The 25878-nt window shown below is 39.8% G+C and overlaps 1 protein-coding gene across 6 annotated transcripts in view; it reads left to right on the forward strand.

Annotated features, from left to right (window-relative positions):
- ApepP (Aminopeptidase P) overlaps positions 1-25878 on the forward strand; it is a 352561-nt gene that overhangs the window by 311460 nt on the left and 15223 nt on the right. For all 6 annotated transcript variants that reach the window (XM_070101351.1, XM_070101369.1, XM_070101338.1 and 3 more), the window contains one exon: positions 16086-16235. In XM_070101351.1, coding sequence (XP_069957452.1) covers positions 16086-16235 — 150 coding nt within the window. The remainder of the gene's footprint in view (positions 1-16085; positions 16236-25878) is intronic.

Genomic DNA, 25878 nt, shown 5'->3' on the forward strand with positions numbered 1-25878 from the left:
GTGAGAGTCTAATTCCTTAACTTTTCCATCAAATTTCGAACTTTTGGTTTCATTACTTTCGGAAAAAGATTCTCCATCATTTCATAAGAAAAATCATTTTTTCTTTTTTAAATTCTTCGACGCCATGAGCAAGTTTGCGAGCAGGGGTCTTGACACTCAAAGAGTAAAAGAAAGGTGAGTTCTAAGATATAAAATATGCCTGATCTGACAAAATTATGCTTTCATAATTTAGTATTACCTTTATCCTTACAAATTTGTGGCCATTAAAGGAAGGTGCCTTCATACTGGTAACAGGTTCTTGAGATAAGGTATTGGAACTACCCACCACTTCATGGATTGAATGTAATTCCTTTCTTTTCCATGCTCTTCATGTATAACTGCTATGGATTTAGCGTTCTTCTAAGAATTTAATAGTAATAAAAGCACTGATAATAATAATAATATATATAATAATCCTAGGTAGTAGGTTGGTAGACAGCAGCCACCCAGGGAGGTACTACCGTCCTGCCAAGTGAGTGTAAAATGAAAGCCTGTAATTGTTTTACACGATGGTAGGATTGCTGGTGTCTCTTTTTTCTGTCTCATGATCATGCAAGATTTCGGGTACATCTTGCTACTTCTACTTACACTTAAGTCACATTACACATACATGTACAAGCATATATATATATACACACACCTCAGGGTTTTCTTCTGTTTTCTTTCTAGTTCTTATTCTTGTTTATTTCCTCTTATCTCCATGGGGAAGTGGAACAGAATTCTTCCTCCGTAAGCCATGCGTGTTATAAGAGGTGACTAAAATGCCGGGAACAAGGGGCTAGTAACCCCTTCTCCTGTATAGATTACTAAATTTAAAAAGAGAAACTTTTTTTTTTTTTTGGGGGGGGGGGGGTTACTAGCCCCTTGCTCCCGGCATTTTAGTCGCCTCTTACAACACGCATGGCTTACGGAGGAAGAATTCTATTCCACTCCCCCATGGAGAAAAAAAAATATATATATATATAATAATAATAATATAGTATATTCTTTCAACAAACCGGCCGTATCCACCGAGGCAGGGTGACCCAAAAAGAAAAACAAAAGTTTCTCTTTTCAAATTTAGTAATTTATACAAGAGAAGGGATTACTAGCCCCGTGCTCCTGGCATTTTAGTTACCTCTTACAACACGCATGGCTTACGGAGGAAGAATTCTGTTCCACTTCCCCATGGAGATAAGAGGAAATAAACAAGAACAAGAACTAGAAAGAAAATAGAAGAAAACCCCGAGGGATGTGTATATATATGCTTGTACATGTATGTGTAGTGTGACCTAAGTGTAAGTAGAAGTAGCAAGACAATACCTGAAACCTTGCATGTTTATGAGACAGACAAAAGTCACCAGCAATCCTACCATCATGTAAAACAATTAACCCTTTCAGGGTCCAAGGCCCAAATCTGGAGTCACGCACCAGTGTCCAAGATATTTCAAAAAAAAAATTTGTTATTTTTTCTTATGAAATCGTAGAGAATCTTTTTGTGAAGGTAATAAAACAAAAAGTACGAAAATTGGTGGAAAATTGACGAAATTATGCTCTCGCGAATTTTGATGTGTCAGCGATATTTACGAATCGGCGATTTTGCCGACTTTGACTCCCATTTTAGGCCAATTACATTATTCCAATCAACCAAATTCTTAGCTATTTCACTAGTATTACTTCTATTCTATCGATTGAGCACAAGAAATCGCCAAGTCAACTGTTTCAACTACAAAATAAAGTGATCGGAAATTGTTAATTTGGCCAATTTAACACAAAGTTCAAAATATTCCAATTTCAAAATAGGGTCCAGAATGAACAATGTAGGCATTCCTGGCACTAAACTAACATTTCCTCTGTTCATTAGTTATGTTTTGAGGCTTGACAAATAAATTCCATTTTGATTTTTTATTCACATAATGAATTTTTATTCACACCAAAAAATAGAAGATTTACTGTTATGCAATACTGTAATAATTGTATAAATATCATCACCATATTTGTGAATGTATATTAGACCCACCAGCTGATGTGTATTAGACGTGTGAGATCGTTTGTTTACTCTTGAATATCGGCAAAAATTTAACATTTCCGCTACTTTGAGCTCAGTTTCAAGCCATTTCCAATTCTAAAACCAATCAAAATCATCTCTATTTCTGTAATATGTCTTCCATTCTATCAAATGAGACCAAGAAATCGCAAATACAACTATAAAAAACATACGAAAAAACACTGCAAAGTTGCTGTTTTAATCGAAAAATCATGATTTCATTTTTTTTCTCTCATTATGCACAGTGTGCTGCAGGATCTGTTTTATGTGGTGCACACATACCACATAGATGTATTCTCTCATATCTAGGCCCAAATGTACCACTCACAGTTTATCAGAGTGAGCTGAGCTCATGGCGTAGATCTACGGTTTGGACCCTGAATGTAAAGCCGTAGATCTACGGGACGGACCCTGAAAGGGTTAATGGCTTTCATTTTACACTCACTTGGCAGGACGGTAGTACCTCCCTGGGCAGTTGCTGTCTACCAGCCTACTACCTAAATATAGTATATATTTAATATATTTATAGATGGGGTTGTAAAAGAAGTAAATGCTAGGGTGTTCGGGAGAGAGGTGGGATTAAATTATGGGGAATCAAATACAAAATGGGAGTTGACACAGTTACTTTTTGCTGATGATACTGTGCTTATGGGAGATTCTAAAGAAAAGTTGCAAAGGTTAGTGGACGAGTCTGGGAGAATGTGTAAAGGTAGAAAGTTGAAAGTGAACATAGGAAAGAGTAAAGTGATGAGGGTATCAAATGATTTAGATAAAGAAAAACTGGATATCAGATTGGAGAGAAGGAATATGGAAGAAGTGAACGTTTTCAGATATTTGGGAGTTGACGTGTCAGCAGATGGATTTATGAAGGACTTGAGTCCTGGAAATGGGAAATACAATGCCTGCACTCTAAAGGAGGGGTTCGGGATATTAGCAGTTTGGAGGGATATGTTGTGTATCTTCATATGTGTATGCTTCTAAACTGTTGTGTTCTGAGCACCTCTGCAATAACAGTGATTATGTGTGAGTGAGGTGAAAGTGTTGAATGATGATGAAAGTATTTTCTTTTTGGGTATTTTCTTTCTTTTTGGGTCACCCTGCCTCGGTGGGAGACGGCCGACTTGTTAAAAAAAAAGAAAAAAAGTTAACCATAGAATTGATGAAGGGAAAAAGGTGAGTGGTGCGTTGAGGTATATATGGAGACAAAAAAACGTTATCTATGGAGGCAAAGAAGGGAATGTATGAAAGTATAGTGGTACCAACACTCTTATATGGGTGTGAAGCTTGGGTTGTAAATGCTGCAGCGAGGAGGCAGTTGGAGGCGGTAGAGATGTCCTGTCTAAGGGCAATGTGTAGTGTAAGTATTATGCAGAGAATTCGGAGAGTGGAAATTAGGAGAAGGTTTGGAGTTAATAAAAGTATTATTTAGAGGGCTGAAGAGGGGTTGTTAGGTGGTTTGGTCATTTAGAGAGAATGGATCAAAGTAGAATGATATGGAGAGCGTTTAAATCTGTAGGGGAATGAAGGCGGGGGTAGGGGTCGTCCTTGAAAAGGTTGGAGGGAGGGGGTAAAGGAGGTTTTGTGGGCGAGGTGGTTGGACTTCCAGCAAGCGTGTGTGAGCGTGTTAGGAGTGAATGGAGACGAATGGTATTTGGGACCTGACAAGCTGTTGGATTGTGAGCAGGGTAATATTTAGTGAAGGGATTCAGGGAAACCAGTTATTTTTATATATCCGAACTTGACTACTGGAAATGGGTAGTACAATGCCTGCACTTTAACCCTTTGACTGTTTCAAGCCCCTTTCTGAAACTGTGATTCTATGTCGCTCAATTTTTAAAAAAAAAAAATTATTTTTTCTTATGAATTGATAGAGAATCTTTTCCCGATGGTAATGACACCAAAAGTTCGAAATTTGGTCGAAAACTCATGGAATTATGCTCCCGCGAAGTTAGCGGTCTCGGCGACATATGCGTATCGGCGATTTTGCAGACTTTGAGCCCTATTTTCAGCCAATTCCATTGTTCCAGTTGACCAAACTAATAGCTATTTCTTTAGAACTCCATTTTATCTATCAGCTGAGTACAAGAAACCTCTCATTTACTAATTTGGACTACCCAATATGGTGGTCAGAAATTGGCAATTTGGCCAATTTCACGCAAACTAAAAAAGATGCCAATTTCAAAATAGGGTCCAGAATAAACAAGGTAGACATTCGTGGCACTAAAATAACATATGCTCTGTTCATTAGTCACATCTCTAGGCCCCTCTTATATTATTATTGCTTTCTATTTTGATTTTTTATTCATACAAAAAAATACAAAATTTACTGTTATGCAGACTACTGCATTATTGTAAAAATGGTATAAATAATATCAGTGCACTAGTGAAAGAATATTCGACTCCCCAGTTGACGTGTATTGGACGTGTGGTGTGATTTATTTACTCCTAAACATTGGTAAAAATTGAACATTTCCGCTACTTTGAGCTCAGTTTCAAGGTCGTTTTCATCGTCAAAGTAATGAAAATCATCTCTATTTCTGTAATATGCTTTCCATTTTATCACCTAAGACCATGAAAACGCGACTACAATGATAAATACTATACGAAAATACACCTCAAAGTCGGCGTTTTATTCCAAAAAAGTGATCAGAGTTTTTTTTTTCTCAATATGCAATGTGTGCTGCAGGATTTTTTTTATGTGGTGCACACTGACCACACAGACCCATTCTCTCACATGTGGGCCTACCAGCTTTCTCCCGCTTGATTTGAAGCCGCTAGAATTATTGAGTATATATACGTCAGAAACATTGGCTCGTAAGACGTATTTATACGTCGAAAACAGTCAAAGGGTTAAAGGAGGGGTTTTGGGATATTGGCAGTTTGGAGGGATATGTTGTATATCTTTATACGCATATGCTTCTAAAGTGTTGTATTCTGGGCACCTATGCAAAAACAGTGATTATGTATGAGTGAGGTGAAAGTGTTGAATGAAGATGAAAGTAGTTTCTTTTTGGGGATTTTCTTTCTTTTTGGGTCACCCTGCCTTGGTGGGAGATGGCCAACTTGTTGAAAAAAAAAATACAGCACCCAGGAAGGCAGTACCATCCTGCGAAGTGAGTGTAAAACGAAAGCCTGTAATTGTTTTTCATGATGTTAGGATTGCTGGTGTCGTTTTTCTGTCTCATAAACACGCAAGATTTCAGGTACGTCTTGTTACTTCTACTTAGGTCACACTCACACTACAAATGCATGTACAAGCATATACAGGGGACCCTCGACCAACGCTGGCATCGTCTAATGATAAAATCCCCTAACGATACGTTTCTGCGTAAAAATATTGGCTTGACCAACAGTGAAAAACTCAGGTAACAACATTCATCCTGAGCACCTCAGCTGCCCTGCCTTCAGTTAGTGTGCCATTGTTTACAAGCCAGGGCAGACGGTTCCACACAGCACCGTGTCTTCCTTTGCAGATGACACCCGAATCTGCATGACAGTGTCTTCCATTGCAGACACTGCAAGGCTCCAGGCGGACATGAACCGAATCTTTCAGTGGGCTGCAGAAAACAATATGAAGTTCAACGATGAGAAATTTCAATTACTCAGATATGGTAAACACGAGGAAATTAAATCTTCATCAGAGTACAAAACAAATTCTGGCCACAAAATAGAGCGAAACACCAACGTCAAAGACCTGGGAGTGATCATGTCGGAGGATCTCACCTTCAAGGACCATAACATTGTATCAATCACATCTGCTAGAAAAATGACAGGATGCATAATGAGAACCTTCAAAACTAGGGAGGCCAAGCCCATGATGACACTCTTCAGGTCACTTGTTCTATCTAGGCTGGAATATTGCTGCACACTAACAGCACCTTTCAAGGCAGGTGAAATTGCTGACCTAGAAAATGTACAGAGAACCTTCACGGTGCGCATAACGGAGATAAAACACCTCAATTACTGGGAGCGCTTGAGGTTCCTAAAACTGTATTCCCTGGAACGCAGGCGGGAGAGATACATGATTATATACACCTGGAAAATCCTAGAGGGACTAGTACCGAACTTGCACACGAAAATCACTCACTACGAAAGCAAAACCTACTTCATTCAGTTTGGTAACAGAGCTACAGATGTCCCTCTTAACATAATGATAAACGGATCACCTATCACAAAGCTAACAGAGGGAAAATTCTTAGGAATCCACCTTGATAATAGACTCAAATTTCATACACATATACAACAAATTTCTAAGAAAATTTCCAAGACTGTAGGCATACTATCGAAGATACGGTACTATGCTCCACAGTCAGCCCTCCTGGCCCTATATCACTCTCTTATTTACCCCTATCTCACCTATGGAATTTGTGCATGGGGCTCAACAACAAGTAACCATCTCAGACCACTAATTACCCAACAAAAGGCTGCAGTTAGAATGATAACAAATTCTCACTATAGGCAGCACACTCCACCAATATTCAATACACTAAACCTACTCACCATACAAAACATCCATACTTATTACTGCACCTATTACATACATAGAACACTTAACTCTGATATTAACCCTCCCCTCAAACATCTCCTTGCCAACCTCAACAGAACACATGACCATAACACAAGGCACAGATCACTCGTTGATGTTCCTCGTGTCCATCTCACACTATGCAAAAACTCAATGCACATAAAAGGCCCTAAAATCTGGAATTCATTACCTGTAAATATAAAAGAAACACTACCTGTTTATAAATTCAAGTCTCTTCTCAAAGATCACTTACTCACCCAAAACCAAATAAATACTGAATAACTGAACCATATAAATTGTATATCTTAAATGTTTCTCACAATTATATCACATAAATGTTAAACCTAAAACCCAATCTAACTTTATTATTTTTTAAATACACTACCTAACAGAATACTCCATTCTACTGAATGTACAACAATGCATACAACCATATGACCTGTCTTTGTAATACTCACTTGTGCTTTATAGTAATCTGTTTACATTAAAGTTTTATCACTGATTTCATCATTGCTTAGTTAATCTTAAGTTAATTTTAAGCCAGCCCGTAATGCTATGCATAGTATAAGTGGCTTTGGCATGCTGCTCTTATCTGTATTTTTTGTACCTCTCTATGTGTGCTCAAATTTTTAAATAAATAAATAAATAAATAAATAAAAAGACTTGGCAGACGATGCAACATCCCCCCAATGAAAAGCAGGGGTGTCACTAGCACGTTAAGAGACCATACAATAAGTGTCAGGGGCCCGAGACTGTTCAACTGCCTCCCAGCATACATAAGGGGGATTACCAACAGACCCCTGGCAGTCTTCAAGCTGGCACTGGACAAGCACCTAAAGTCGGTTCCTGACCAGCCGGGCTGTGGCTCGTATGTTGGTTTGTGTGCAGCCAGCAGCAACAGCCTGGTTGATAAGACTGATCCACCAGGAGGCCTGGTCACAGACCGGGCCGGGGGGGTGTTGACCCCCGGAACTCTCTCCAGGTAAACTCCAGGTCTCCAGATACATTTTGTATTATTCCATGGTTTTTAGTGCTTGTAACTGCTAAATAAGCTACCATAGGCCCAAAGCAAGCTTCTAGTGCCAACCCTGTGGTAAAAAGGGAGAGAAATACTATCGAAATACTATTGCACCACAGTCAGCTGCTGCTGTACCACGGTCAGCTGCTACTGCTGCTGCACCACCATCAGCTGCTGCTGTACCACCGTCAGCTGCTGCTGTACCACGGTCTGCTGTACTACTTGAAGATGTGGAGAGACTGTTGTTGGTGTGGCTTAACGAGAAACAGTTACCGAGAAACGATTAACCCCAGAGGGTTAGCCACCCAGGATAACCCAAAAAGTCAGTGCGTCATTGAGGACTGTCTAACTTATTTCCATTGGGGTCCTTAACCCTTTCAGGGTCCAAGGCCAAAATCTGAAGTGGTGCTCCAGTGTCCAAGAAATTTTGAAAAAAAAAAAAAATTATTTTTTCTTACAGAATTAAAGAGCATATTTTTGTGAAGGTAATAAGACAAAAAAAAAAAAATCTGATCAGTACTTACCGAGATACAGTGCCAAGAAGTTTGTCAAAAATGATGTGGCGGCGGCAACATCGACGAATTCCACATACGCGCATTACATTATTTTGTGGTTTTAGTTGTTTTTTCTTTTCTTTTCCAATTTTTTTCTATTCCTACTAACATTTGGGGCCTGAGAGACCAATACTGTATATAATGTATATATATAAACTCACTGTATTGAACACAATATCCACACTAAAGTTATTATTATATTATTGTTTACCACTGTTGTTTATTACAATAAACATGCACAAATATTGTATAATACTAATGTTCTATCATATATTTACATATTTACAATCACTGGACATGGTTTTAAAACTGCTGGAGCTTGTGGAACTCCTTGAAACAAGGCACCATGCACAGAGGCACCTTACATTCCTCACACATAAACCGAGTGTCTTTGCGTCTTTGTTGCCGTCGTTTTGTTTGTGCACAGACAATGCATCTCTTCTGAGCAAATTTCTTCTGAGTTGGAGGAAGCTGTATTATGAAATGATCACCTTCTCTCCTCAAACGCTTGGGTATATCCTGAGGAATTCGAGGACCATGTTGTATAGCAGGTGTTGTTACCTGGTACTTCATTATGAGTTGTCTGACAACAGACAAACAAAATTCACCATACGGTGGTCTGTTGCCAGTCTTTATTTGGTACATATTATATGCATTGAGCATTGAAATGTCCATGAGATGGAAGAAAAGTTTCATGTACCACTTGTAACTCTTACGAACACAGTCAACAAAACCAATCTGCATGTCACACTTGTCAACCAAGCGCATGTTTTGTGTATAATCAATCACTGACACTGGTTTTCGAATACGTTCATTAGTCACTCGATTAACTTTGCCACTGTCTTGCATTTCATTACGGTGAATGGTTGTCAACAATGTGACATCTCGTTTGTCATGCCACCGTAATGCCATGATGTCATTGGCAGTAAACACCTGCACGTCATCACCACGAGCACCTGCGTTGAGCCTGGGCATATGTTTACGATTAGAACGCACTGTGCCACACACATCTGTCTTGTTCACTCGCATGAAATCACTGAGTAATGGGCTTGTGTACCAGTTATCGGTATATAATGTATGCCCCTTACCAAGATAAGGTGCCATCATGTTTCTCACTACGTCACCTGAGATACCCAATAACATCTTGGTATCTTTCAATGTTTTACTACCCGTGTATACAACAATATCCAACACCAGGCCACTGTCACAATCACAGAGTACAAACAGTTTTATACCAAAGCGTTTCCTCTTGCTCGGTATATACTGCTTGAATGACAGTCTACCTTTGAACAAAATCAAAGACTCGTCAATTACAAGATTCTTGAATGGATAAAAGTATATCCTGAACTTTTGTTTGAGATACATGAAAACATTTCTAATCTTGTATAACCTGTCACTTCTGTCAGGCCTGGTTTTGTCAGAGAAGTGCAACATACGTAAGAGTAAGATAAACCTGTTCACTGGCATGATTTCACTGAAGACCGGGGTAGAAATTAGCCGATCTGTGGACCAGTATGCTTTTATATTATGCTTATAGACGTGAGGCATAAGCATTATTGTTGCAAAAAGCAAATACATTTCTGCAACAGTCGTCTCTTTCCACCTGTGTAGTCTTGACTGTGGTGATAAGATCGTATTTGCCATGGTGTACTCAAAATACTTATTACTTTCCCTGACAATTATTTCCATCAATGGCTGGTCAAAGAATAATTCAAAGAATTCCAGTTCATTGGCCGTGGTTCCAAGGGGACAAGTAGGTAGAATTCCATTTTGAGAATCATCAAAGTGGTGAGGCTTGGGAACAAAATTGGGATTTTGCTGCCAATCCCACATACGGTTTGCTGGTGGATACTGGACATCATAGGCTGGTTGTGCGGGTGGTTGTGGTTGTGGTGGGCTGGTGGCTGGCGCTCCGCTTTGTCCTTGAACTGACGAGTCAGCAGCGTGGGTCCCAGTGTGGCCTGGCAAGTCACGCATGGCGGTGCCACTACCATCACCACTAACACCATCCACTGATGCCTGTGGTCTATCCATGCCAAGTGTAGCCACATCATCCTCACTATCACTACCTAAAACTGGTGTTGGGCCACGGGATGTACTCCGGGATGTACTCCGTCCCCTGGGCACAGCATAGGGTACACTACCCGAGCGCATGCGGCGGCGAACATACCGACGCTTCACTGGTGAATATGATTCCTCACTATCACTACTCGATTGATCGTCGAGCGCAATAAAATCACAGTCCACGTCACTATCATCATCATTACTGAAGTCAGAGGCCTGGCCACGCCAAAATATTAGTTTTCTCTTGCGATGAGGAACAACCGACCGTGAGTCACGAGTGCCCACACCAGAGGTAGAAGGTTGAGGATCGTCAGGGTTTTCTGCACTATTATCGATATCCTGGTCATTCTTTTCGGTCACTAACTGATCAAAGCCGTAGAATTCGTCTTCATTTCCACTTCCATCAGTGTCAGAACTATCAGATAGGAAGAGGAGAGTCCCAATTTTCCGGGGAGTGAGAGCTGACTTGCGACGAGGCATGGTGAACAAGGGTAACTGAACCGGTGTTCCCACAATGCTATGCGGGCGCCTAGATTTTTTGTTTATGGCGCACACCCACCACACAGACCCGTTCTCTCACATGTAGGCCTATGAGCGTTTTCGCACTAAATTTGATGGCGCTAGAATTTTGGCATAGATCTACGGTTTGGACACTCAACGTAAAGCCGTTGATCTACGGGGCGGACCCTGAATGGGTTAATTTTGTCCCCCAGGATGCAACCCACACCATTTTACTAACACCCAGGTGGACAGGAAAAAATGCCTGGAACTATTGCTCATATTGGTGAATTTAAGGCCAGCAAAGGTTGGTTTGAGAGATTTAAGAATCGTAGTGGTATACACAGTGTGATAAGGCATGGCGAAGCTGAAAAATTCCAACCCCAACAAGTGTTCAATTGTGACGAAACAGGCCTGTTCTGGAAGAAATTGTCCAACAGAACCTACATTACTCAGGAGGAAAAGGCACTCCCAGGACAAGCCAATGAAAGACAGGCTAACTCTGTTTTGTTGTAATGCTAGTGGGGATTGCAGAGTGAAGCCTTTAATCATGTATCACTCTGAAAATCCCAGATTGTTCAAGAAAAACAGTGTCTCATCACTCATCAATACTCTTCAATAAAGATAGGTGTCATTTTAGCATTTATGTAGTTATTGTGCATGTCTCATTGTTTTCTTTGTAGGGAAATATATATTTCATGAAAAAAAAATTATATTTTTTTTAATACTTTTTTATGTCTGGAATGGATTACAGTGGACCCCCGGTTCACGATATTAATCCGTTCCTGAGAGCTCATCGTAAACCAAAATTATCGGAGAGCGAACCAATTTTCCCCATAAGAAATAATGGAAATCAAATTAATCCGTGCAAGACACCCAAAAGTATGAAAAAAGACATTTTTTACCACATGAAATATTAAGTTTAATACACACAAACTGAAGAAGACATGCACAGTTACATGACACTTACCTTTATTGAAGATCTGGTGATGATTGATGGGATGGGAGGAGGGGAGTGTGTGGATGGTCTTAGTGTTTAGAAGGGGAATCCCCTTCCATTAGGACTTGAGGTAGCAAGTCCTTTTCTGGGGTTACTTCCCTTCTTCTTTTAATGCCACTAGGACCAGCTTGAGAGTCACTGGACTTCTGTCGCACAACATATCTGTCCATAGAGGCCTGTACCTCTCGTTCCTTTATGACTTTCCTAAAGTGTTTCACAGCATTGTCAGTGTAATAGTCACCAGCATGGCTTGCAATAGCTGTGTGAGGGTGATTTTCATCACCCTTTTCACAAATGATCGCTTGAGAGATGCTATCTCCTGCTATCTGTTTTTCATTTATTCACACCAATAACAGTCTCTCAACATTTTCTAACACTTGCGGTCGCTGTTTCGTAATCACAGTTGCACCTTTTGCAAGAACAGCTTCCTTGATTGCCATTTTCCTGCACACTATAGTAGAGATGGTTGATTGGGGTTTACTATACAACCTGACCAGTTCCGACACACACACTCCACTTTCGTACTTTGCAATTATCTCTTTCTTCATTTCAACAGTCATTAGCACCCTTGGTCTCGAAGGGTTGGCACTAGGAGCTTTCTTGGGTCCCATGGTGACTTATTTTGCAGAAACAAGCACCAAAAACAGTGATAATATGGATAATATGGAATGTACCGAATGTATCCTTAGATGCGCGCACACTGGCTGGCTTGTAAACACTGGTACACATGGGGGAGTTCAGGCCACAAGTGAACACGTCTCGTACGAATCGTATCGCATACCGGGTTTTGTATCGGGAAGCGAGGCAAAATTTTTTCGATCAAATGCATTGGCAACCGAATTTATCGGATACCGGTAACATCGGGAACCGGGGGTCCACTGTAATTGGATTTCCATTATTTCATATGGGGAAAATTAATTTGTCTAACAATAAATTCGGCTAAGGACAAGCTCTGGAACAGATTAATATCGTTGGTCAAGGGCCCACTGTATATACACACCCCTCTGGGTTGTCTTCTATTTTCTTACTAGTTCTTATTTCCTCTTATCTCCATGGGGAAGTGGAACAGAATTCTTCCTCTGTAAGCCATGCATGTCGTAAGAGTACTAAAATGCTGGGAGCAAGGGGTCAGTAACCCCTTCTCCTGTATACATTACTAAAATTAAAAAGAAATTTTTTTTTTTTTTTTGGGCCACCCTGCCTTGGTGGGAAATGGCTGATTTGTTGAAAGAAGAAAGAAACATGCAAGATTTCTGGTACGTCTTGTTACTACTACTTCTACTTACATGTATGTACAAGCATATATATACACACCCCTCTGGGTTTTCTTCTATTTTCTTACTATTCTTGTTCTTGTTTATTTCCTCTTATCTCCATGGGGAAGTGGAACAGAATTCTTCCTCCGTAAGCCATGTGTGTTGTTTTTCCTTTTGGGCCACCCTGCCTTCGTGGGACGCTGTCGGTGTGTTGAAAGAAAGACTAATAATAATAATAATCTTTTATTCTGTCACTTTTTTTATTTGTTGCCTCTTGGACTGTGTTACCCAAGGTTCCCCCCCCCCCCTCTCCCATTTTGACTGGTTTACTACATTTGTAGATGCATATGTTAAAAGAGCGACTGCTAGAATGTTAAGAGTTGAAGTGTTAGAAGATAATGAATTATCTCTGAAATGGGAGTTGCTCTTAGCCTGATGACACAGTGCTTTTGGGAGATTCTGGATAGAAATTGCAAAGTTTAGTGGAAGAGTTTGGAAAGGATTGTAGGAATTTTTAAAAGTGAACATTGAACAGAGTTAGGTGATGAGAGTAGGAATAATAAATTTAGGCAACAAAAGATTTGATATCAGATTAGAGAGAGGAAGTAAATATATTTTATTTTATTATCACACTGGCCGATTCCCACCAAGGCAGGGTGGCCCGAAAATGAAAAACTTTCACCATCATTCACTCCATCACTGTCTTGCCAGAAGGGTGCTTTACACTACAGTTTTTAAACTGCAACATTAACACCCCTCCTTCAGAGTGCAGGCACTGTACTTCCCATCTCCAGGGCTCAAGTCCAGCCTGCCGGTTTCCCTGAACCCCTTCATAAATGTTACTTTGCTCACACTCCAACAGCACGTCAAGTATTAAAAACCATTTGTCTCCATTCACTCCTATCAAACACGCTCACGCATGCCTGCTGGAAGTCCAAGCCCCTCGCACACAAAACCTCCTTTACCCCCTCCCTCCAACCTTTCCTAGGCCGACTCCTACCCCGCCTTCCTTCCACTACAGACTGATACACTCTTGAAGTCATTCTGTTTCACTCCATTCTCTCTACATGTCCGAACCACCTCAACAACCCTTCCTCAGCCCTCTGGACAACAGTTTTGGTAATCCCGCACCTCCTCCTAACTTCCAAACTACGAATTCTCTGCATTATATTCACACCACACATTGCCCTCAGACATGACATCTCCACTGCCTCCAGCCTTCTCCTCGCTGCAACATTCATCACCCATGCTTCACACCCATATAAGAGCGTTGGTAAAACTATACTCTCATACTTTCCCCTCTTTGTCTCCACAGACTCCTAAGTGCACCACTCACCCTTTTCCCCTCATCAATTCTATGATTCACCTCATCTTTCATAGACCCATTCGCTGACACGTCCACTCCCAAATATCTGAATACATTCACCTCCTCCATACTCTCTCCCTCCAATCTGATATCCAATCTTTCATCACCTAATCTTTTTGTTATCCTCATAACCTTACTCTTTCCTGTATTCACTTTCAATTTTCTTCTTTTGCACACCCTACCAAATTCATCCACCAATCTCTGCAACTTCTCTTCAGAATCTCCCAAGAGCACAGTGTCATCAGCAAAGAGCAACTGTGACAACTCCCACTTTATGTGTGATTCTTTATCTTTTAACTCCACGCCTCTTGCCAAGACCCTCGCATTTACTTCTCTTACAACCCCATCTATAAATATATTAAACAACCATGGTGACATCACACATCCCTGTCTAAGGCCTACTTTTACTGGGAAATAATTTCCCTCTTTCCTATGTACTCTAACTTGAGCCTCACTATCCTCGTAAAAACTCTTCACTGCTTTCAGTAACATACCTCCTACACCATACACCTGCAACATCTGCCACATTGCTTCCCTGTCATACGCCTTTTCCAAATCCATAAATGCCGCAAAGACCTCTTTAGCCTTATCTAAATACTGTTCACTTATATGTTTCACTGTAAACACCTGGTCCACACACCCCCTACCTTTCCTAAAGCCTCCTTGTTCATCTGCTATCCTATTCTCCGTATGTAGATATTTTGGATTGGATTGGAGAGGAAAAAGTTTGTCATATAAAGTGGTATCAACACTTTGTGAGAGTAAGGCATGGTCTTTAACCCTTAAACTGTCCAAACGTAGATCTACTTTCAGATGCAGGGGGCTCCGAATGTAGATCTACGTTTCTTTTACATGCTTGGGGAAAATCAAGGTCGGAGCACTATGCACATGAATGTAGATCTACATTTGGACAGTTTAAGGGTTAAATGTTGCAAGGCTGAGGTAGTGGAGATATGTTTGAAATCTGTGTGTGATGTGCATTTTTTCCAGAGTATAAGAAACTTAGAAATTGGAAGGTGGTGTAGTGGTATATAAAGTGCAGTTCAGTGAGCAAAGGAGGAATTTTGGGGTAGTCTGGTTATTTAGAATGAATGGAGGAGAATAGACTTATTAAGAGTGTATGTAAATCTGGGGTGGACAGAAGTAGGGGTAGAGGATGTTCCAGAAAGTGTTGGAATGGGTGAAACTGGTTTTGAAGGACAGGGGCTTGGTCATCAATCAGTGAAATAAAGGCAAGTAATGTTTGGGATTTTATGTGCTGTTGGAGTTTAAGCAAGGTAACATTCATAAAGGGTTTCAGGAAAAATTATTAGCTGGACATGAGTTCTGGAGGTGGAAGGTAAAGTGCCTGCACTCTGAATGATGGGTGGGGATGTTGCACTTCTATAAATATTAATTTTAGTTTATCTTTGTTCTTGATGGATGAAAATGATCTGGAATTGCTGAAACTCTTTTGAATTTTGTGTAACTGTGTTCATGACCTTAGTGGCAACTCCTTTGCTGCACTTATGTAGTTAACAAGCTTGGGTCATTTCATCTTGTGAGCTTTTTCTTTGTAGTATTTATGACCATTTTATCATTTTATGTTATATGTTAGTGATGAGTTAATTTCCTGTGTTGGTCAAGGCAACATCTTTTCATCACATTCTATTTGCATTTTAGTCACTTTTGCTGGACATATTTTTATAACTGTGAATTGTATAAGCAGAAATATGTATATTTTCTCTTCTCTATCACAGCGAGTTGGAATACTTTGCTGGATTGAGTTTCTCAACAATTTCATCAGTGGGACCCAATGCTGCTGTGATTCACTACACACCATCTCCTGAAACTGACCGTCACATTACCACCGATGAACTCTACCTCTGTGATTCTGGTGGACAGTACAAGTGAGTCTCTTTTTTTTTTTTTTTTTTTCCTTCCCATTTTCAGGATTTTAGAGTAGATGGTGTGCTTGTGTGTAATGTACACCAGCATTTAAAATGCTGTACATGTATATAATTCCCACTGACATCCTTATGGTATGAGTCTTCAACAGCAATTGAGAAGATCAGAGTTTATCTGCAGAGAGAAACAAATACGAAGTAGAGAAATCGTAGCTCAACTGGCAGTGCAAAGAAGTTTTGATAAAAAATCAAGAATGAATAGAAAAGATATAGGAGGTCAAGAGCAGAAAAGAGAGCAACCAGCAAGAAGGCAAAAACTAAATACAACCCCTCCTCACTTAGTGACGTACTCATTTACCGATGACTCGGACTTACAACAGGCTCTCTGACCAGTATGCATACCTAAATAATGAATATTAGAGCTGATTTCCTGTATTCTCTTTATTACAATATACAGCAGGGCCCTGCTTTACGGCGTTTCACTTTACGGCGTTCCGCTAATACGGTCATTTCAAATTATGACCAAAACTCGCTATACGGCTCCCCCCACCTGACTTTCTAATACGGTCACCGCGCCCCACCTTGTTTGTTTACATTCTTCGTGAGCTCAGTAAGCACTAAGTCTCTCCATTTTGTCTGGAAACTCCAAAATTTCAAATGTTTTTAAAAGTTATTTCATATTTTATATATACTCTGATAATTATACTTATGTATACCTGTACTTAAATAAACTTACATACTGTGCTGGCGTGCAGGTACACATTAAAGTCAGTAAGAGTGTCTTATGTCTCCAGACGTCATATTAGTAATGATAATAATAATCATCGAGTCTCATTTAAATGTCGTATATTACGTTAAATACACATTTTCATTAATCCATCTATGATATTTTTTTCAAAATTATATAATAAACACGATACATAACATAAAAAGATGATAAATACACCCCACAATAGAATAAATAAACATAAATATGAGATGTGGTAGCAGACGACTTGCACAAGTGACGCCATATTAGAAATGCTAATAATAATAATAATAATCACCGAGTCTTATTAAATGTTGTATATTACGTTAATATACACATTTTCATTAATCCATCCATGATATTTTTTTCAAAATTATATAATAAACACGATACATAACATAAAAAGATGATAAATACACCCTACAATAGAATAAATAAACATAAATATGAGATGTGGTAGCCAGATAACTTGTACAAGTGATGCCAAGAATAACATTTTCTCTAATCTAACATAAGAGAAAATGTGTTACTGGGGGTAACTGTAGAAAATTATTCCTTTCGTATGTATGTAAGTTTATTCAGGTATACACAAATACAGTTACATAGATTATCATACATAACAACATATGTGTAGAGAACCTAGGATAACCCAAAAAAGTCAGAGTGACTTATTTCCATTGCCTTCACTCAGAGCATCATTTCTTCTCAAAATGATGTTACATGAGAATGGGAGTGTTCTTCTTTATTTATTCTACCATATCAATGTAGAGACAACCTGTACACAATGTAACTTGTACACAAACCAGACGTGTACACTTCGTTAACAAAACTTACCTTCGCCTGGTTTGTTTTCATAACTCTGCGCCTGTCCTCTCTCATGCACTCATTCTTTCTCTCTCTCATTTATTCGTTTTATCTCATTTACTTACTCCTGACCCTACATTAAGACTACAAATATTTTAAGGTAAGTAATGAGTGAACTGTATATACATTTTATCACTCTGGGATGCTTAAATGTAATAGAATATTATGTGTAGGTGGGTTGGCCTGGTATGGTAGCCCGGCTGACTACCATACATACCACACTTGATTTTTTACAATAAATACTACTCATCTCACCCTATATTTTAAGGTAAGTAATGAGTGAACTGTATATACATTTTATCGCTCTGGGATGCTTAAATATCATAGAATTGTATGTGTGGGTGGGGTGGCCTGGTATGGTAGCCTGGCTGACTACCATACATACCACACTTGATTTCTTACAATAAATACTACTTGTCTCACCCTAGATTAAGAATATAAATATTTTAAGGTAAGTAATGAGTGCACTATGTGTGTATTGTACTTTTTTATTGTTTTTTGATGCCTGGTTCTATTGCTAACTTAATGTATGTTAGTGTAAACTTGTTATCTAGTGTTTGTATGCATTTGTAAGTGGAAAAAAAGGGTGTTCCACTTTACGGCGGTAGCCTGGAACCTAACCAGCCGTATAAGTGGGGCCTTCCTGTACAGTACACTACTATATAAACATTTTAAAATATACTAAAAATTTTATAAATAGTGCAAAGGTGACATTAAAACAATGTCAAGAATGGTTGACACAAACCCACTGCCATTGTACTATTCTCCTTTCTTAGCGACAAATTAGTTTACTAACGTGGTCCTAGGAGCAGAACTCTGTCATTAAGTGAGGAGAGGCTGTATATTAAGATCAGGAGCAGTGTAGAATACCTAATATAAAATGATACATTATAATTATTTTCATGACCAAATGCTAAACCTCTAAGGGTCATACAGCACTGCAGGGTAGGATGTGCTAAAGGTGTAATATATATGCCTGATAAGAGATCAGTAAGGGTGAAGAGTATAGTTGTAGTAGTTTTCTTTTTTTTTTCAACAAGTCGGCCGTCTCCCACCGAGGCAGGGTGACCCAAAAAAGAAAGAAAATCCCCAAAAAGAAAATACTTTCATCATCATTCAACACTTTCACCACACTCGCACATTATCACTGTTTTTGCAGAGGTGCTCAGAATACAACAGTTTAGAAGCATACACATATAAAGATACACAACATACCCCTCCTTTAAAGTGCAGGCATTGTACTTCCCATTTCCAGGACTCAAGTCCGACTATATGAAAATAACCGGTTTCCCTGAATCCCTTCACTAAATATTACCCTGCTCACACTCCAACAGATCGTCAGGTCCCAAGTACCATTCATCTCCATTCACTCCTATCTAACACGCTCACGCACGCTTGCTGGAAGTCCAAGCCCCTTGCCCACAAAACCTCCTTTACCCCCTCTTTCCAACCCTTTCGAGGACGACCCCTACCCCGCCTTCCTTCCCCTATAGATTTATATGCTTTCCATGTCATTCTACTTTGATCCATTCTCTCTAAATGACCAAACCACCTCAACAACCCCTCTTCTGCCCTCTGGCTAATACTTTTATTAACTCCACACCTTTTCCTAATTTCCACACTCCGAATTTTCTGCATAATATTTACACCACACATTGCCCTTAAACAGGACATCTCCACTGCGTCCATCCGTCTCCTCGCTGCTGCATTTACCACCCAAGCTTCACACCCATATAAGAGTGTTGGTACTACTATACTTTCATACATTCCCTTCTTTGCCTCCATAGAGAACGTTTTTTGACTCCACATATACCTCAACGCACCACTCACCTTTTTTCCCTCATCAATTCTATGATTAACCTCATCCTTCATAAATCCATCCGCCGACACGTCAACTCCCAAGTACAGTGGACCCCCGGTTAACGATTTTAATCCGTGCAAGAGGGGTAATTGTTATGCGAAATAATCGTTATGTGAATGAATTTTCCCCATAAGAAATAATGGAAATAAAATTAATCCGTGCAAGACACCCAAAAGTATGAAAATTTTTTTTTTTATACCACATGAAATGTTAATTTTAATACACACAAACTGAAAAAGGCATGCACACTTACATGACACTTACTTTTATTGAAGATCTGGTGATGATTGATGGGATGGGAGGAGGGGAGAGCATTATTTTCTTACTGTTTAGAAGGGGAATCCCCTTCCATTAGGACTTGAGGTAGCAAGTCCTTTTCTGGGGTTACTTCCCTTCTTCTTTTAATGCCACTAGGGCCAGCTTCAGAGTCACTGGACTTCTTTCGCACAAGATATCTGTCCATAGTGGCCTGTACCTCTCGTTCCTTTATGACTTGCCTAAAGTGTTTCACAACATTGTCAGTGTAATAATCACCAGCACGGCTTGCAATAGCTGTGTGAGGGTGATTTTCATCCATGAAGGTTTGCACTTCAAGCCACTTTGCACAGATTTCCTTAATCTTTGTAGTAGGCAACTTCTTCAATTTCTCTCTCCCCTCCTCTGAACCAGTTTCCCCAGGTCTGGCCTCTTGCTCTTGAAGTTGATCTATCAGCTCATCAGTGGTTAGTTCTTCATTGTCCTCCTCCACCAACTCTTCCACATCCTCCCCACTAACCTCCAACCCCAAGGACTTTCCCAATGCCACAATGGATTCCTCAACTGGCATAATCATCTCAGGGTTAGCCTCAAACCCTTCAAAATCCCTTTTGTCTACACATTCTGGCCACAGTTTCTTCCAAGCAGAGTTCAAGGTCCTCTTGGTCACTTCCTCCCAAGCCTTACCTATAAGGTTTACACAATTGAGGATATTAAAGTGATCTCTCCAAAACTCTCTTAGAGTCAGTTGAGTTTCTGAGGTCATTACAAAGCACCTTTCAAACAGAGCTTTTGTGTACAGTTTCTTGAAGTTGGAAATAACCTGCTGGTCCATGGGCTGCAGGAGAGGAGTGGTATTAGGAGGCAAAAACTTCACCTTAATGAAGCTCATGTCCCCATAAAGTCGCTCTGCCACGTCTGTAGGATGACCAGGGGCATTGTCTAACACCAGGAGGCACTTAAGTTCTAATTTCTTTTCAGTTAGGTAATCTTTCACATTGGGGGCAAATGCATGGTGTAACCAGTTATAGAAAAATTCCCTAGTGACCCATGCCTTACTGTTTGCCCTCCACAGCACACACAAATTATCCTTGAGGACATTCTTTTGCCTGAACGCTCTGGGAGTTTCAGAGTGATACACTAATAAAGGCTTCACTTTGCAATCACCAGTAGCATTGGCACACATGAGAAGAGTAAGCCTGTCTTTCATATTCTTATGTCCTGGGAGTGCCTTTTCCTCCTGAGTAATGTAGGTCCTGCTTGGCATTTTCTTCCAGAACAGGCCTGTTTCATCACAATTAAACACTTGTTCAGGTTTCAGTCCTTCAGTTTCTATGTACTCCTTGAATTCCTGCACATATGTTTCAGCCGCTTTGTGGTCCGAACTGGCAGCCTCACCATGCCTTATCACACTATGGATGCCACTACGCTTCTTAAATCTCTCAAACCAACCTTTGCTGGCCTTAAATTCACTCACATCATCACTAGTTGCAGGCATTTTTTTAATTAAATCCTCATGCAACTTCCTAGCCTTTTCACATATGATCGCTTGAGAGACGCTATCTCCTGCTATCTGTTTTTCATTTATCCACACCAATAAGAGTCTCTCAACATCTTCCATCACTTGCGATCTTTGTTTCGAAAACACAGTTAAACCTTTGGCAAGAACAGCTTCCTTGATTGTCTTTCTGGTGCCCACAATAGTAGCGATGGTTGATTGGGGTTTCTTGTACAGCTTGACTAGGTCGGCTATACGCACTCCACTTTCATACTTATCAATGATCTCTTTCTTCATTTCTATAGTAATTCTCACCCTTATTGGTGTAGGGTTGGCACTAGAAGCTTTCTTGGGGCCCATGGTCACTTATTTTCCAGAAACAGCACCGAAAACACTGTAATAATACGAAATATTCCGAGTGTATGCTTGGATGTTACCGCGGAGGCTGGCTGGTAAACAATGGCACGGGCGGCACATGTGAGGCAGGCTGAGGGCGCACATTGGACGCGTCTCGGACGAAAATCGGTGAGCGGGTTTTTAATCGGTATGCGCGGCAAAAATTTTGCGATTAAAGTAAGCGGTATGCGAAATAATCGCTATGTGATGCCATCGTTATGTGGGGGTCCACTGTATCTGAAAACATTCACTTCTTCCATACTCCTCCTCCCCAATTTGATATCCAATTTTTCTTTATCTAAATCATTTGACACCCTCATCACCTTACTCTTTTCTATGTTAACTTTCAACTTTCTACCTTTACACACATTCCCAAACTCATCCACTAACCTTTACAATTTTTCTTTAGAATCTCCCATAAGCACAGTATCATCAGCAAAAAGTAACTGTGTCAATTCCCATTTTGAATTTGATTCCCCAAAATTTAATCCCACCCCTCTCCCGAACACCCTAGCATTTACTTCCTTTACAACCCCATCTATAAATATATTAAACAACCATGGTGACATTACACATCCCTGTCTAAGACCTACTTTTACCAGGAAGTATTCTCCCTCTCTTCTACACACCCTAACCTGAGCCTCACTATCCTCATAAAAACTCTTTACAGCATTTAATAACTTACCACCTATTCCATATACTTGCAACATCTGCCACATTGCTCCCCTATCCACTCTATCATATGCCTTTTCTATTTCCATAAATGCAATAAAAACTTCCCTACCTTTATCTAAATACTTTTCACATATATGCTTCAATGTAAACACTTGATCTACACATCCCCTACCCACTCTGAAACCTCCTTGCTCATCCGCAATCCTACATTCTGTCTTACCTCTAATTCTTTCAATTATAACCCTACCGTACACTTTTCCTGGTATACTCAGTAAACTTATTCCTCTATAATTTTTACAGTCTCTTTTGTCCCCTTTCCCTTTATATAAAGGGACTATACATGCTCTCCGCCAATCCCTAGGTACCTTCCCCTCTTTCATACATTTATTAAACAAAAGTACCAACCACTCCAACACTATATCCCCCCTTGCTTTTAACATTTCTGTCATGATCCCATCAGTTCCAGCTGCTTTACCCCCTTTCATTTTACGTAACGCCTCACGTACCTCCCCCACACTTACATTCTGCTCTTCTTCACTCCTAAAAGATGGTATACCTCCCTGACCTGTGCATGAAATTACTGCCTCTTTCTTCCTTAACATTTAAAAGTTCCTCAAAATATTCTCGCCATCTACCTAATACCTCCCTCTCCCCATCTACTAACTCCCCTACTCTGTTTTTAACTGACAAATCCATACTTTCCCTAGGCTTTCTTTACTTGTTTAACTCACTCCAAAATTTTTTCTTATTTTCATTAAAATTTCTTGACAGTGCCTCTCCCACTCTTTCATCTGCTCTCCTTTTGCACTCTCTCACCACTCTCTTCACCTTTCTTTTACTCTCCATATACTCTGCTCTTCTTATAACACTTCTGCTTTGTAAAAACCTCTCATAAGCTATCTTTTTCTCTTTTATCACACCCTTTACTTCATCATTCCACCAATCACTCCTCTTTCCTCCTGCCCCCACCCTCCTATAACCACAAACTTCTGCCCCACATTCTAATACTGCATTTTTAAAACTATTCCAACCCTCTTCAACCCCCCCACTACTCATCTTTGCACTAGCCCACCTTTCTGCCAATAGTCGCTTATATCTCACCCGAACTTCCTCCTCCCTTAGTTTATACACTTTCACCTCCCTCTTACTTGTTGTTGCCACCTTCCTCTTTTCCCATCTACCTCTTACTCTAACTGTAGCTACAACTAAATAATGATCCAATATATCAGTTGCCCCTCTATAAACATGTACATCCTGGAGCCTACCCATCAACCTTTTATCCACCAATACATAATCTAATAAACTACTTTCATTACGTGCTACATCATACCTTGTATATTTATTTATCCTCTTTTTCATAAAATATGTATAACTTATTACCAAATCTCTTTCTACACATAGCTCAATTAAAGGCTCCCCATTTACATTTACCCCTGGCACCCCAAATTTACCTACTACTCCCTCCATAACATTTTTACCCACTTTAGCATTGAAATCCCCAACCACCATTACTCTCACACTGATTCAAAACTCCCCATGCATTCACTCAACATTTCCCAAAATCTCTGTCTCTCCTCTACACTTCTCTCTTCTCCAGGTGCATACACGCTTATTATAACCCACTTTTCACATCCAATCTTTATTTTACTCCACATAATCCTTGAATTAATACATTTATAGTCCCTCTTTTCCTGCCATAGCTTATCCTTCAACATTATTGCTACTCCTTCTTTAGCTCTAACTCTATTTGAAACCCCTGACCTAATCCCAGTTATTCCTCTCCACGGAAACTCTCCCACCCCCTTCAGCTTTGTTTCACTTAAAGCCAGGACATCCAGCTTCTTCTCATTCATAACATCCACAGTCATCTCTTTCTTATCATTTGCACAACATCCATGCACATTCAGACTTCCCTCTTTGACAATTTTCTTCTTATTCTTTTTAGTAATCTTTACAGGAAAAGGGGTTACTAGCCCATTGTTCCCGGCATTTTAGTTGACTTTTACAACACGCATGGCTTACGGAGGAAAGATTCTTATTCCACTTCCCCATGGATATAAAAGGAAAAGTAATAAGACCAAGAACTATTAAGATAAAATCAAAGAAAACTCAGACGAGTGTGTATAAATAAATGTGTACATGTATGTGTAGTGTGACCTAAGTGTAAGTAGAAGTAGCAAGACATACCTGTAATCTTGCATATTTATGAGACAGACAAAAGACATCAGCAATCCTACCATCATGTAAAACAATCACAGGCTTTCGTTTTACACTCACTTGACAGGACGGTAGTACCTCCCTGGGTGGTTGCTGTCTACCAACCTATGTACTATTATCATGTCTAGTTTTAAGTAGTTACTATATATTAGTATTAGTCTGTCTGAAATGCCCCGGCATGATAGTGGATTTCTTTGTACTTAAAACAAAATTGTAATTACACATTGTAACCTTTACAAAGAAATAAACCTTTATCCTTTATCTTTAGAGGTAGAGTTAAAAAGGGCATTGAGGAGTGTTAAAGGAAGTGAATATAATCAAAGTGTAATAAAACTGTTTCTGACAAAATTTCAAAGAGGGAGTCTGTGTCCAAGGTGGGGCTGTCAGCAAGGAGGAAAGATAAAGTAAGGGTGTTAGAGCAGTGATGGCATCTTAGGTAAATTCTGTGTGCCCGCTGGTAGACAGGACAGTCAAATAGAATATGGCAAACTGACATTGGAACTTGACAATTCTCACAGTGTGGCACTTGGTGCCTCTTCATGAGATACCCATGAGTGAGACTTGTGCTCGATGTGAAGACGGGCGAGTGTAGTCTTCCAACTATAACATCAACAATAAGACCAGAAGCTTAAACATGGCTTGATAGAATATAATTTGTTATGAATCAATTCAGACCCACATTGTTGCCAATGGTGGCTAGAGATTATAGCAAAATAATCTGAGATGGGATATTCCTGTATGAAACTGGAAGGTCATGTACCACTGACCTCACAGCAGAGTCTGCTTGCTCATTGCCCTGAACATCCACATGACCAGGGACCCAGCAGAATATTATTTCTTTGTTTTTACTAGAAATGCAGTGCAACTAAAGTTGTATACAAAAACCTAGGGAATGAGGTGAATTAAATTGTTTGATAGCCTGCAACTCACTATAGGAATCTGAAACTACCACAAATGTTGAGGTAGGCATGGATGCAATAAATATAATTGCAGTGAGAATTGCATACAGTTCATTTGTGAAAATGCTAGCCAAGTCTAATAAACGACATTGAACAACACTATCTGGGAACACTACTGTAAACCCGACACCGTCAAAGAACTAGAACCAGTGTAAACTGTAGTGGCATGAGGA

The sequence above is a fragment of the Cherax quadricarinatus genome, chromosome 5 (assembly GCF_038502225.1).
Source record: "Cherax quadricarinatus isolate ZL_2023a chromosome 5, ASM3850222v1, whole genome shotgun sequence".
NCBI classification, from domain to species: domain Eukaryota; kingdom Metazoa; phylum Arthropoda; class Malacostraca; order Decapoda; family Parastacidae; genus Cherax; species Cherax quadricarinatus.